Here is a 15,353-nt window from a genome sequence, read left to right on the forward strand (position 1 = left end):
AACTAAAATTTGCATTAGATTAGAAGGATCATAATATTCTGGTAAAAACTAAAATTTGCATTAGATTAGAAAGATCATATCATAGTGAACATGCATTTCAGGTTGATTGGACCAAAACCTCAGCAAAACTTTCTTGACCAAAAACTTTAACCTGAAGCATGAAAGAAAAACAAAGAGATGGACCAACAGAATAACAAACAGACACACAGACCGAAAAAAACATAATGCCCTTTAGTAGGGCATAAAAATCCTGAACATAGAAAGGAAACGCATCTGCATCTTTATCACTGTAGATATATTGGGGACAATGCTATGCAACTTTGCATATAAAATAGGGAAGATATGGTATTATTGCCAATGAGACAACTATCCACAAAAGACCAAATGACATATAAATTAATAAATATAGGTAATTGTAGGGCCTTCATCACAACAATGAGCAAAACCTGTACTGCATAGTAAGCTATACATGGCCTCCAAATGACCAATGTAAAACTATTCAAAAAGTAAAACTAACAGCCTATTCAGTAACAAACAATCACTGAATTACAGGCTCCTTACATAGGAAAGGTGCATACAGAGTGTGGCGGGGTTAAAACTATTTTGAAGGTGTCAACCTTCCCTCTAATCTTGGTTGGAAAAGCTTAATTTTTCACATATGAGAAAATTAACAACAGGAAGTCCTTTTTATCATTTAATGATGACAACACTATTTAATCTAATGTTTGTACACAATTTTAACAGTGCAACATTTTGATTCTATAACAAATAAAGCACATTAAGCAAAAAGCATATTTTTGATTTCAAGTAAACATTCTTGGCAGTAATAATACTTTACATGTAAAGTTTTAACTAATCTCATTTTCAATTTACCAGCAAACTACATTATGATAAGAGAAACATTATAATGAATAAGTCAATGCCTGCATAATAGTTACGAAATTAATAATGACATTTGTAAAAGAAAAAAAAATCATTCATTCACCCTTGATTTTATAACAATAACACATATTCAGCAAAATTAAAGTATATTTTTGACAATAAATTATAATCTAAACCCTAGTATGACCTATTAAATAAATTTAGATTTTTCAAATAACTTTAGTCTAGTTTTGACATGAAAATATCAGCCATGCAAACTTTTAGCCTTAACAGTTTGCTAAAAGCTGAAAATTAAAACAGAATATATGAATTATTGACAGATCTGTAAAAGTGAACACATTCCTGTTGGCCCCATATCAAAAACTAACAAATGAAAAATAACTCGTTTTTATTCTTCAAAATTATCCACAAATAAGTGATCTCCTGAAATTAATTATGTTTTGCAATACATATAAAGACAAAATAAAAAGCTACTATGCATTAAAACATGGATGATATATGCAAAAACAGAATAATAATAAATGAATAAAAAATAAACACAACCTAATTGAGCTGCCTTTTGAATCTTTCAAAATAAATGTACTGGAACTGTACTACAGCCATTTGACCTGCTATACAAATGTTTAATTGCACTGTAAAAAAACCCAAATAAACAGAGTATCTGAGATTCTCCTAAAATAATATTGTAATGCAAGTTATCATTTAAATATTACAACTTATAAACCACCAATAAAATCAATTATCTATTGCTTATCTTACAAAATCATATTTATATTATGATATTTACAAATCTTATGATTAATCATTTCCCTAAATTAAGAGATTCCATATTTCTAGAATATTGATAAAATTTCTATGACACCTTTGGCTCGACTAAATTAACCAGGGAAGACACAATCAAGAATACATTTTGTCATTTTATTTCAAGAAATGCAGCATTTGAATGGTTATTGAAGAAAAAAAGAAAGAAAAAATTAAATTAAATTTCCAATATCTCTGGAATAAATCTTTGGATACTGTTTTTTATTCTATTTTTTTCTGATTTGAGTGTAAAAATACAGCAAAGCTGTACTGTGGAAAGTATCACAGTGATAACATTTTGAAGTTAACAGAAAAAGTTCACCTGTTGATTACAAAGCAAACTGAACTAATAATAACGATAACATACATCTAAAACAAGATTGTGTCCCAAGTACACGGATGCCTCACTTGCACTATCATTTTTTATGTTCAGTGGACTGTGAAATTGGGGTAAAAACTCTAATTGTGCATTAATTTTGATGCAAAATTAGAAAGATCATATCATAGGAAACATGTGTACTAAATTTCAAGTTGATTGAACTTCAACTTCATCAAAAACTACCTTGACCATGAACTTTAATCTAAAGCGGGACGAAAGAAAGGACAGACGAACAGACCCACAGACCAGAAAACATAATGCCCCTTTACTATCGTAGGTGGGGCATAAAAAATTGAGTTAAAGATATAAGAGTTCTTTTTCTGCTATGCAGTCAAACAAATAAACAAAATTTCTGTATATAAATACTAATGAAAAGTTACTTTTAAACTGCAAGGGAGCCAACTTACATGCAATTGTTTCTCATATTTACAATAATCTTTTAATATGAAGGTTCCATATAAAATACATATATAGAACCAGAGAAGACACATTCAAATCTTTCCAATGGGTGGATTTGATACTTTTTTGTACTGTGAATATGTAAGAGAAGTTCTATAATAACCTCTAAAGAAGGTCACCCCTTTTACACATTGCTTTCCTTGGGTACAATGTACCATGTATATGTTTTAAAGGAACAGCTGTATAAACTGTAAAGTATTCATCTTATAACAGTCATTTTTAGAGGCAAATTTTATGTGGTTTTGAGCAAATTAAATAGTACATGTACCAATGCATAATTATTGATATCAACAAAAAAATAAAAACAACTAATAACTTATTCTTATAAAATAAACACCTTTCTAAACAAATAATAATAAAAGTTTATACATAAATTTTCAAGATGTTTTTTTAACAAACAAAATAAATATTTGGTGTATTTTTCAAGTCCTTCAGGTAAATCCCAGACAATGGTTGAATACACTACAACTACAAACCCTGTTTTGTCACTTCATAAATAATTTGTGAATCATTGTTTTTAGGTTTTTATTTTATGCATCTTTATATAGTGTACTAAAACAAATTCCTCTCAGAAAACAAAATTCCATTCCATTTTCCTTTGCATAATAAATATACATCATGTACTTTAATTTCCATCATTCTACAATCTAGCACTTACAATGATTTCAAGTACAGACAACATTACACTTATTTTATTATGCATATTCTATTTCCAATTGTTTACCTTCTTTGAACAATATGATTGTTCAAAATTTTCAGGCACATTCTTGCCTAGATATATGTTGATACATGTATTTTTACCCTGTAGCTAATATTTCCCTTGAAGCTGGTTAATATTGAAGTCATGGTTCCTTTCCTGGAAGCAAATCTATGTGTTTGATATATTGGTTAACTGTTATACAGATTGTCAGTTTTGTTTTTGGATGTAAGAGAATTTATGGCCTATCCTGCTCTGCTGGAATTCCATGAACTCTAAATCTGTACAGACATGTAAACATTTGGTTTCCATGGTTACTTGTTATTCGTAATTCTATAAACTTGAAGTTGCCCTTTGCAGCCTGCAAGAAAAATATATGTACAAGTTAAAAGCATGATGGGAATAAATTGATGATTATTAGACAGGTGATAGCAAAATAAATACCTGCTACATATATATTTTAACAACACATCATTATATAGGGTTATTCGAAGTAGTTGCATTATACAGTTGGGTCAAAAGTATTTCTATTATAACAATTACAATATATTTGAAGTCTCTATTTTCATCTGTGCCTCTTTTATTAAAATTTTATACAGTGTTTGTTGTCATTTGTTGCTATCTATCATTTTGGGTTTTTGTTCATTATTTTGTGCATAAACCAGGCTGTTAGTTTTTTTGTTTGATTGTGACCTATAGTTGTTCATTTCTATATTATTTGGTCTTTTGTGGAGAGTAGTCTCCTTAGCAATCATACCACTTCTTCTTATTTCAATATTCCATCTTTATTGTATGTTAGAATTATCTTACCTGCACAGGGAAAAACTGGAGTGGTTTTCCATCTTCATTGTATGTATAATTTCCTAGAAGTGTACCGTCTGTATCACATTCTCTGCCTAAACCCTAAAATAAGATTATGATTAAGAATTTAAGACATTATAAAGTTGCTTTGTTCTGTAATGGAAATTTCCATAATAGAAATGGGAATAACAGAAAATATAAATATCTTAATCTATTTTTTAAACAGAAAAGTAAAGAAAAGAAAACAGAAAATATTTACATCAAGTACAAACCCATTGTACAAACCAATTTCAAGTCAATAGTATGTCCCTTATACAATACTAGTGGTGTAAGGGCAAGCTTCCTACTATTATATACTTGACACATTTATTTAAAGGTGCAAAGATGTTATAATTTATGTTGTTTATATTTCTAATCAAGAAGCACTTTTTATAATTGAAAATATCATTCATATCCATTTATAATACATTTAAATGTACCAAATACTGGATACTTTTCCACAAAAATGGTTGACATTATGATGTGTATGTATTTTCACCAGTTAGTTTAAGCCTTCAACTCATTCCAATAAGAAAGCAAATGATAAACATAACCTACCAGTACATGGAAATCTTTAGGAGCACTTGTAATTTTACCATCAGGTGTCACAGATTTAGGTATGTGTTCTAATGTAAAGGCTGTTGGGTTTATAACAGTAGACAACTCTATCACTAAATATCCTTGGGCTCCTTGGAAAGCCCAACAAGATCCGGGGTAAATTTCTGGCTGAAAAAACAAACAATAAATTGCTATAAAATTATGAGGTTGAAATTACTAAAATAGTTCTCACAGCATGCATATTTTGCAGTTTCAAGTTAATATTTTTAAAGGTAACTCTTGCAAGTCGGTAGAGAAGGTTGTCTATAGAATATTCATACATATTGTATAATAATATTTCTTCAGATATAATATAGAGTGCATTATTTGCTGTTTTGGATGTTAATATAATTGACATAATTAGACAGGATCTAAACTTTGAAGGCATACTTTAGTAGATCTATATGTTCTTACATAACTTTTTATATAAAAAATATGAATTTATTAAATTTTTATGTTTGGCTGTAGCAGATTCTTTCAAGTATTCATTCAATATTCTGCATAATCTTACCTGAATAACAGTCCTTGGTGAGTTAGACACATACCACAGTGGTATGCCTAGTATACTATACTGAGCTGTTTTACGACGGTATGTGTGACTTACCTGAATAACAGTCCTTGGTGAGTTAGACACATACCACAGTGGTATACCTAGTATACTATACTGAGCTGTTTTACGACGGTATGTGTGACTTACCTGAATAACAGTCCTTGGTGAGTTAGACACATACCACAGTGGTATGCCTAGTATACTATACTGAGCTGTTTTACGACGGTATGTGTGACTTACCTGAATAACAGTCCTTGGTGAGTTAGACACATACCACAGTGGTATACCTAGTATACTATACTGAGCTGTTTTACGATGGTATGTATGAGAACATCTGGTACTGACAACACTCCCTCCTGTAACATTGTTTATATGTAAATATTTTCAAATGGATCATTTTTAAACAATATGTAATTAAATTAGCTATACAATCAAAAAACTGTTTTTTGACTGCACTAGAATATACCAGTCTGATAAGAAATGCTTTATATGACTTATGAATGTTAAGTTTTTAAATTTAAGTATTCCTTTTTTGGAAGGTTGATTTTGAGCAAAAGAAAACTAGTCTGCTTAGACATGTTTCAATGACTATTGAATGGTTTGATAGGTTATAAGTTCAACAGTGTCGACTTCCTTGTGTCCCTACATTCCATTCACAGATTTAAACAATTTTGCTGGTCATTTATGTAATTTATGTAATTTGTCCAATTTATTACATGTTGTTTATAAAATAACTATGACAAACTAGACAAAGTATTTGCAGATTTCTGAGTATTTCTTTAAGAAAATAGTATACCCATTGCTGTTATCAACAATCACTCCCTTATTATACCTTGTTTTAACTTTTTTCATATGTAAATACATAAACAATATTAAAAGCAAAATTGAGTTTACATACAGGTTTGAGAATACAATAAAGACAAGACAGCAATACATACCTGCAGATTCCAGAGCAAAATCTGGCAAAGCCAATTTATCTGCACTGTACTTCAACAAAGCTGCCTCTACTATTCTTTGTACAATCTGTAAAAAAAGTCCAAATAATTAATATAAGTTTTATTTCCAAAAATACAATATTCATTTTTATATACACAGCACTGGTTAAAACAAAAATCTGATAAAGCTCTGAATTATCGCCACTGTCTCAAATAAATCTTGGTTGATTTTATTGCTACTGACTTAAAATAGTTTTTGTCTTTGATTTCTTTTGAATTTTCTTTGATTTTTTTTGTTTGGTAATTTTTATTTTTTTTTAAATTTACTGTGGATTCATTATTATTCATTGGATACCAATTTTTGTTAATTTCATGGGTGCGGGTAAATCAGAAAATTAAATGTTCAATGAATGACAAATTTTCTATAGGCTTATATGTGGACCGCTGCAAAACCACAAAATTAAATGTCCACGAACATGCAAGTTTTCCTTTTTCCATGAAAATTGGTACCAACAAAAATAAATGAATCCACAGTAGTTTTGTCTAAGGAATCGGTTTTATGCACTAATATTTCATCCTATCATCTTTACCTAGTATTGACATACAGTAATTTACCTGTTCCGACAAACCTCCCTCTCCAAGAACAACTTGTGTCTTCTGTTGTTTTCCTACTTCTAACATGACCATCTTGGTAATCTCCTGACCAAACTTATCCATATGGTCAGTTAAATCATTTCGACTGATATAGTGATTATGGAACCATTTAGTGAATGAGTCTTGGTCATCTATACCTGTCATTTTACCTGCCATCAACTGAAAGATAATTAATCAAAATATAAACACACACATTTTGAGGCACTAATAGAAAAACATTCCTTGCATGTAACATATGTTTTTATGACAAAAGGCAATCAAGCATCGTACCTGACAAATCTATTCAATATATAATTGATTCCTTTTTGTTTAAGCCAAAAAAACTGCACAGGATGGGTACTTCAAAAATGAAAATTCATTTTTTGTTTCATAGCATACTACAAAAGGCACATAATTGCAATGATTAGACTGTTGTTGAAATTTAACAATAATTAATGTATGCACCAAATTCTGAAAATTATTGTTTAACTATATTTTGATTTGTTTCTTTTCTTGTTGTATATATACAAGACACCAATAAGAAAACAAGAAAGTAGTCTTATAACAATACCAGGTACCCTCTAGTCTACATTTTGTCCTCTTATTCTAAATTTTCTGTATTTAAAATGCTTTTTAAATGCCTGTCCCAAGTCAGGAGCCTCTGGCCTTTGTTAGTCTTGTATTATTTTAATTTTAGTTTCTTGTGTACAATTTGGAAATTAGTATGGCGTTCATTATCACTGAACTAGTATATATTTGTTTAGGGGCCAGCTGAAGGACGCCTCCGGGTGCGGGAATTTCTCGCTACATTGAAGACCTGTTGATGACCTTCTGCTGTTGTTTTTTTATTTGGTCGGGTTGTTGTCTCTTTGACACATTCCCCATTTCCATTCTCAATTTTATTTTAAAATTACAATTATAAAAATCAGGCAGATTATAATTCAAATTTAGACACCATTTCAAGAAAATATAAACAAATTACTACAAACAATAAAATGCTTCTGGATTCTACAAGGAAGGCGTAAGTGAGGAAGACCAAAAAACACATGGAGACGTACTATAGAAGGAGGACTGAAGACCATGAACAAAACATGGGGAACAGTAGAAAAGATGGCCTAAGACAGACAGAAATAGAGAACCTTTGTTACTGCCATACATGCCGATGGAATACCGGGCAGTAAGTAAGTGAGTAAGCTCAGCCTGATACGACCGCATAGGTTGAACCCAGAACAGTTGGTGCAAGTTTGGACATAATATTCAAGCCTGATACTGTCTGAATTTGGATTGTTATCAATTTGTTTTACATAAAAAAAGGTTTCTGCCACAAAATAAATGTGGTAAAAAATTGTAAAAATTTGAATTGGGTTGAAATACTTGTATAAATTTCATTTGAAGATTTTTTGCTATTTATGCAATACTGTGCAATTGGATATTTCTAGCAATCGTGCAATACTGTGCAATTGGATATTTCTAGCTTTCGGGCAATACTGTGCAATTGGATATTTCTTACTATTGCACAACACTATGCTATTGGAGACTTCTTGCTCATGTGCAGTATTGTGCTATTGCTCAATACTGTGCAATGGAATATTTTTTGCTTTTGTGCAGTACTGTGCAATTGAAGATTTCTTGCTATTGAGCAATACTGTGCAATTGAAGATTTCAATTCTGTGCTATTACCCAACACTATGCAATTGAAGATTTCCTGCTATTGCACAATACTGTACTATTGCACTGTTCTTTATATAATTTACACATCATTTTTAGGTGTGTATCTCCTGTTGTATCAGTATTTTTTGCTTTTATGTATAAATCAGAGAGAATCAATGTAAAAATGGAAAATGTTTTAAGATAAAAAAAAAAACTCAATCCCAGCTGTCCCTTTATGGTATGGTTCCTTGCAGGACAATTTCAGAGAGATCCATACACTTAAACACAAGTTATTGTCTGGAAACTACAGAAATGCTTGTTTGAGGCCCCTTTTTGGCCCTTTCTTTCTAAACTGTCGGTACCTAAATCAATCCCAACATTCCTTTTGTGGTATTGAACCTTCAGGTAAAATTTCATAGAGATAAAAAATAAATGTTTGCGGTCGTATAAAAATAAAGTCTGTTCTGACAAGCGCATGTAAGTTACATATACTATTTTTATTTTACAAAGTTTGTACCATGACCTACCTGTTGTAATATCCTATTGACATGTGTTTGTATAGTCATGGCATAAAAACTGTCATTCTTACAACAGTTCTTCATCTGTAATTGTAGTGCATCTTGTGATAACTCAACGTTCTTCAAAGCAGACTTTAGATCTGATATTTCTTGTTGTAATTTTTGTATGTTTAAAACAGCTGCTGATGACTCTGAACTACCTTCACTGAAAATAAATGTACATACTTGTTAAAAATTTGCTTTATTAAAAATTAAACAAAATTCTGAAAACAAATGAATAAAATGTGTGAGTCTTTACCTGCTTTCTCTAAATAACAAATGTTCATGTCTGACTATAATGGTAATAATATTGATATCAGAGACAAATACAGGTGTAATGTTGGCTGCAAGAATGTACCAATAATCTTCTGTACAAGAGCAATTAATTTGGGCTATGATTTATCTATTTCTGTTGGTTCATAAACCAAAAGAAGTTCATTGATGATAGAATTGAATTGTTGATATCAACTGACTGTCAAAAAACATGGATCTGTTGATTGACCAGTCAAGTGTGACCATAAAAAGAATAATATAAACCTTCCAGATTTTTAATTTGTATTTTAAAATTTTGTTCCCAAAGGTTAAAGATAAGCAAAGCAACCTTTATTAACCTTTATCAAAAGGTATGGCTTACAAACATTCATAATCCATTGCAGACCTGACATTAACCCTTAGACTGCTGCATTGATTTCTATTGTACTTTTGTGTAATGCTGAGTAAAATTTTAATCACTGATGAAATAAACATGTTCACTTACAATTGCTGTATCTTTGTAAATATTGAATATTCATCAATAAAAGTTATATAAAAAAGTATTGTTAGATTTTGTATTTTGTATTTATTTTATTTTTGTGTGAGTCTCTGGTCATTTTTTACCTGTACAGGTGTGAATAGAGGTAAACAAAGGTAAACTTATGTTTTCATGTTTTATTAACGAATCCATCAAAAGTATCCATGACTTCAGAACTGAACCAATATAGTTAAAAATCTCTTTTAAGAACTAAGTTCCATTGTGATTATCAAAAAATAAAAGTTTCTTCTCAGACCAACGGCCTTTTTTATGCAAATATTTTCCGGTATTTCCCTCCAACTTTCACTGCGCCAACTTTTACTTCCATGTACAAATATATTTATACGACAAGTTCATTGTTAAAGCTTTAATCAATATAAAATCTTGACAAACTTAAAGTTCGGGTCTATTGATGTGAGTCAATATTGATTCACATTTGAAAGGCGAAATGATAAACATCACAAATCCCGTTTCATGTCATTCATTTTGAACAAGGTCTGGGAATTCCCGTAATTCTCGCTTTAAAAGTCTCCTGTTTGCAGTTTTGATAGAATGCTTCTATTTCTGTCTATTATATCTTCGGTTCTCGTTCAAATCCTTTTAATCGGCAGCCGCTGTTGAATCGTTATCATTGAAATACTTCTGAACGTGTTGGCCATTTCTCCAAATAATGTCCGCCATTTTGTCACTTTTTTCATCAAAAATTTTCACTTTCGGTTTATCGCTTATACCTCATTAAAAGTCAAGAGACATTCGAAAGAACGCAGATTTTTAACCAATCAGAATCCATTCAAGTCGAAACTGCTGCAATCTCATGAATAGTGACTCTGCACATTCCATGTTAACTGTGTAAACAAACGAGTTATGAAAAACGACTATAGTCGCAAGTAACAGTAGCGGACTGTCTTATCGGAACGACAATAGTCGCGCGTAGCAGTCTAAGGGTTAACATGCAATTGCTGATGGACTGAATTTTCATACCTTCAAATCCATCCTTTGAATGAAATATTTGAACTTACCTCTGAATTATCTTCATTTCTGCTGACAACCTATTTTGTAAAATCTGGAAAAATAAATTACGAAATTATACATGTGGATCGGTTGATAACTGTTTGGAATTATAATATCAAAGTTTGTAATTTGTCCTTAGGTTTTACTCGTGGATAAAAAGAGATGTGTGATATAAGTTGACAAACTAAAATGAGGTATAGTTTGGTTCCTTAAAACTTTTCATTTATAGAGAAGTGTCAATACCAAATGAGACTGGACATATTCAATAAATCAATAGAAAATGACAAGCAATAAAAGTTGACAACAGGTACTTACTGTAATGTTCTCTAATATCTGTGAATTCATGATATTTAATTTCTGGTTAAATTCATTACCCTGGCTCATCTACAAAAGAAGATAAAGATATCATTACAGTTTTACACATTTAAAATTGTTATTATAGTTTTGCACTTTTTAGTAGCCTTTTATCAAACATTTCTTAAAATACTGAAATTAAACTCGGAGCAGATACATACATATATTTTTAAATTGTTATTTGGATGGAGAGTTGTCTCATTGGCACTCACACCACATCTTCCTATATCTATATATATTTATAAATCAGAGATTTCACTTTAGCAACTTTAAAGAGTTTCAATTTACTAATCTAAAACATACCCAAGCCTGATAGAAAGTACACAAAACATATTAAAATGATATTTTCATCTGTGATTCTGATACATGTTGTTTACATATCAAAAGAGTCCTACTTTTTATCTTTGATGCAACTTTTGTACATACAACAGATATACAAAAAGTGGGTATAATTTCCTTCTTACTTAAATATAATTCTAAAATTTAAAAGTATTGTATCTATGATCATCTATAGATTTTTTCATATCCATCTGATCTTGCAACACTGAGTAGAGGAGAAAGTTTTAAGTGACTGTAGTTCCTGATAAATTTAGGCTAATCTGAATGTTTACCTATGCAAATAATCTTGTTCATTGGCTTTATATAATTAAATGGACTGTGTTGCATGTGCACCATTGCAACAGCAAACCTTTTAAACAAGAAAAATTTGTAAGGGTTCCGCTGAACCCAGTGTCTCGCCTACTTTTGCTGTAAATCGCAGGCTCAACAAAAATGAGGAAAAAAATCAATAAAAATATTCCTCTTGATACTACTATCTTATGATTGTAAGAAGCTTCTGCCCAAGTTTGGTAAAAATCTAGGATAGTTAATGAATCTAATAAATATTTTGAAAACTTTAACTGCAGACTGTATGTAATGTTAACTGGAAGAAAATCTAAGTCCATTTAAAAGTAAAAATAAAGAAAAAATGGAGTTATCTTTTTACAAAACTTACTTCTGGATACTATCTTATGATCATAAATAAGCTTCTGTCCAAGTTTGGTACAAACCCAGGATAGTTTAAGAAAGTTATTAAAATTTTAAAAACTTTAACCACAGAGTGAATGTTATGTTTCCCCACAGAAAAAACTAATAGATATAGGAAGATGTGGTGTGAGTGCCAATGAGACAACTCTCCATCCAAATAACAATTTAAAAATTAAACCATTATAGGTTAAAGTACGGCCTTCAACACGGAGCCTTGGCTCACACCGAACAACAAGCTATAAAGGGCCCCAAAATTACTAGTGTAAAACCATTCAAACTGGAAAACCAACAGTCTAATCTATATAAACAAAACGAGAAACGAGAAACACGTATATATTACATAAACAAACGACAACTACTGTACATCAGATTCCTGACTTAGGACAGGTGCAAACATTTGCAGCGGGATTAAACGTTTTAATGGGCCCAAACCTTCTCCCTTTTTCTGAAACAAGTCCATTTATAAGTAAAATACAGAAAAATGGAATTTTATTTTTACAAAATTTACTTCTGGACACTATCTTATTATCATAAACAAGTTTATGTCCAAGTTTGGTAGAAATCCAGTATAGTTTAAGAAAGTTAGTAAAATTTCAAAAACTTTAACCACAGAGTGGATATTTGTGGACCCCGCCGCCACGGCCAACGGAATGTAGGATTGCTTGGTCTCACTTTTTCGACTAAAATCGAAGGCTTGACAAAAATGAAATATAAACACCATAGAATGTTTATTCAATATGTCCAGCTTGTAATCCCCTTTTAGTTGTATTCCTTTCTGTTGATTCCTGTCCCAATAAAAAGTCCAAGCTATAATATTTTCTGTTGTAACATTGTACATGAACATATAAATATATACTTACAATGGCAGCTTTATGTTGATTCTGTTCCTCTGATAGACTCCTACTCAGCTGTGATACTTCATGATGTAACATACTTTGTACAATAGCCTTAACATCAACCTCAGATAAAACCTTCCTATTATCCTGAAGCTGTACAATGATTCTTTTTACTTCAGTTTCCAAATGACCCATATTGATACTGGAACCCTCTGACTGAAAATATATGTTGTAATCTTGAAGGTATATATACTTTAAATAATATATTCTTACAAAATGTTTATGATTAACATATGTAAATCATGTCATGCAGGGAAATTGTCAAGGAAGCTTTAACACTTATTTCAGGTGTACTTTACCATGTTAACATAGAGTAAACAAGTACAACTAGAAGCTACTGCTCGCTGACGATACCCCCGCAGCAATATTTCATTTGACAGGAAGTTGTTGAGTGATGAATCAAAAAATACATCACACGGTATAAATGCCTTATATAAACCCTGAAACCAAATTTCAGGAATCCTTTGCATGCAGTTCCCGAGAAAAATGTGACGAAAATTTTCAACTTGGTTATCATGTGTAAAATGATTCAAATGTTCAGTCAACTGGAAGTTGTTGAGTGATGAATCTGAAAATGAATCACATGGTATAGCTGAAATATATCAAGACTAAAATTGAATCCCAGAAATCTTGGATGATAGTTCCTGTGAAAAATGTGACGGAAAATGTCAACTTGGCTATGCATGTGTAACAAGTGATACAAGTTTTTCAGTAAACAGGAAGTTGTTGAGATGAAACTGAAAATGCATCACACGGTATAACTGCCTTATATAAACCCTGAAAACAAATTTCAGAAATCCTTGTAATATTGTTCCTGAGAGATGCGACAAAAATATTCATTGAACAATGGACTGATAATTAGATGGATGGATAGACTGACGGACTGACTGATGGACATACAGAGGTAAAACAGTATACATGTACCTCCACTTTTTTAAACCAGGAGTATAACTTTTTTGAAGCGGGTGTATAAAAGAAAACATGTTTTATGAAGGTCTGAAAAGCCATTGTAGAAATTCCATGTGTCATTGGTTTCTTGTAGAGAGTTTTCTCATTTCCAATCATACTACATTTTCTTATTTTATATGACAGTGACACAAAGGGAAAAGAGATATGATGTTATAATCAGTTTAAAAATAAAGAAATATGGTACGATTACCAATGAGACTAACTACCCACTAAAGTTCAAATGAAGTGGATGTAAGCAATTATAGGTATAAACTGTACAGCCTTCAACAATTAGAAAAAAAGTTTATAGTACATCTAGAATACAAAATAAGTTTGTTATGGGATTGCATACTGTTGAAATAATGTTTCCTGTTTTCCTATGATAAGGATTAATTGTTGTACATTTCATATTGAAAACTTACATCTGTGATTTTGATGACCCTGTTTGATGATGTGGTAAATATTGATAACCATGATGATTCTGATGATTCTGATAATAACGGCAAGACACTTCTACCTAGAAAATCAGTTATCAATTAAAACAAATATTTAATGAAGCTAATATTTTAAACAATGTGAGCATTAAATGTAACTGATGTAGTTATAAAGTTATTCTTCAAAATAAAGTGTACTAACTTGTACTTGCAAATTGCAACTTACACAAGAGGTTATATTTTGATAATAAAACCCAATAGGACATGCAGGATATACAGAATGAAAAAAATAGCACGTACCTTATTTTTTTTTACATCTTATCCAAATTAGGTGAGAAATAGTACATGTAGTACTTACATGTACAATACTACTTAAGATACTTTATTTTAACCCTTTCACCAATAGCTGCCAATACAGAAGCTACTCTGAGACGATGGCTTCCCTGATTACTATTAATCAAGTGGGAGATCTTCATAATAAATGTCAATAAAAACTTGTCTGTAGTTATTTGTGTCTTTATTCCATTGTGTTCATTCACAAACACCATGTTCACAGTTTTGTTCATCTTTTGAAAAATTTTTCTTCATAAAATATTCAAATTTTTAAATTTTCGGGCATATCTAGGTCATGTAGGTGAAATTTTCCAAATTCTGCTCTTTGACCCAAAATTGTATTTTTTTTTTTTAACTCAAAACAGCAAAATTTTCACAAATTTAATCAGGCTGTACAAATTCCTTACACTGAACAATGTCCATTCCAAGTGTTTTGTACATAAAACAACATTGTATGTCAAAAAAGTATACTAATTTGGCTTCAATTCTTCCAAAAAATGTTCCCTCATTTCAAATTCTGGTAAATTCCGTAAATTATCTCTGTTTCTGACACGTTTTTTTAACAAACGGAAGCGCCATTG

At 30.9% G+C, this 15,353-nt stretch overlaps 1 protein-coding gene across 1 annotated transcript in view; it reads right to left on the minus strand.

Moving 5' to 3' along the window:
- Positions 1-667: 667 nt before the first annotated feature.
- The window catches only part of LOC134725271 (SUN domain-containing protein 1-like), a 39,555-nt gene continuing 24,869 nt past the window's right edge, over positions 668-15,353 (minus strand). Inside the window, exons 10-20 of the mRNA XM_063588947.1 lie at positions 14,428-14,522; positions 13,022-13,213; positions 11,097-11,165; positions 10,790-10,833; positions 8,951-9,146; positions 6,756-6,953; positions 6,144-6,228; positions 5,446-5,561; positions 4,617-4,784; positions 4,029-4,121; positions 668-3,579 (exon numbers count right to left, since the gene is read on the minus strand). Of these exons, the coding sequence (XP_063445017.1) occupies positions 3,457-3,579; positions 4,029-4,121; positions 4,617-4,784; positions 5,446-5,561; positions 6,144-6,228; positions 6,756-6,953; positions 8,951-9,146; positions 10,790-10,833; positions 11,097-11,165; positions 13,022-13,213; positions 14,428-14,522 (1,379 nt within the window). The 3' untranslated portion in view covers positions 668-3,456. The remainder of the gene's footprint in view (positions 3,580-4,028; positions 4,122-4,616; positions 4,785-5,445; positions 5,562-6,143; positions 6,229-6,755; positions 6,954-8,950; positions 9,147-10,789; positions 10,834-11,096; positions 11,166-13,021; positions 13,214-14,427; positions 14,523-15,353) is intronic.

The sequence above is a fragment of the Mytilus trossulus genome, chromosome 7 (genome assembly GCF_036588685.1).
Source record: "Mytilus trossulus isolate FHL-02 chromosome 7, PNRI_Mtr1.1.1.hap1, whole genome shotgun sequence".
NCBI classification, from domain to species: Eukaryota; Metazoa; Mollusca; class Bivalvia; order Mytilida; family Mytilidae; genus Mytilus; species Mytilus trossulus.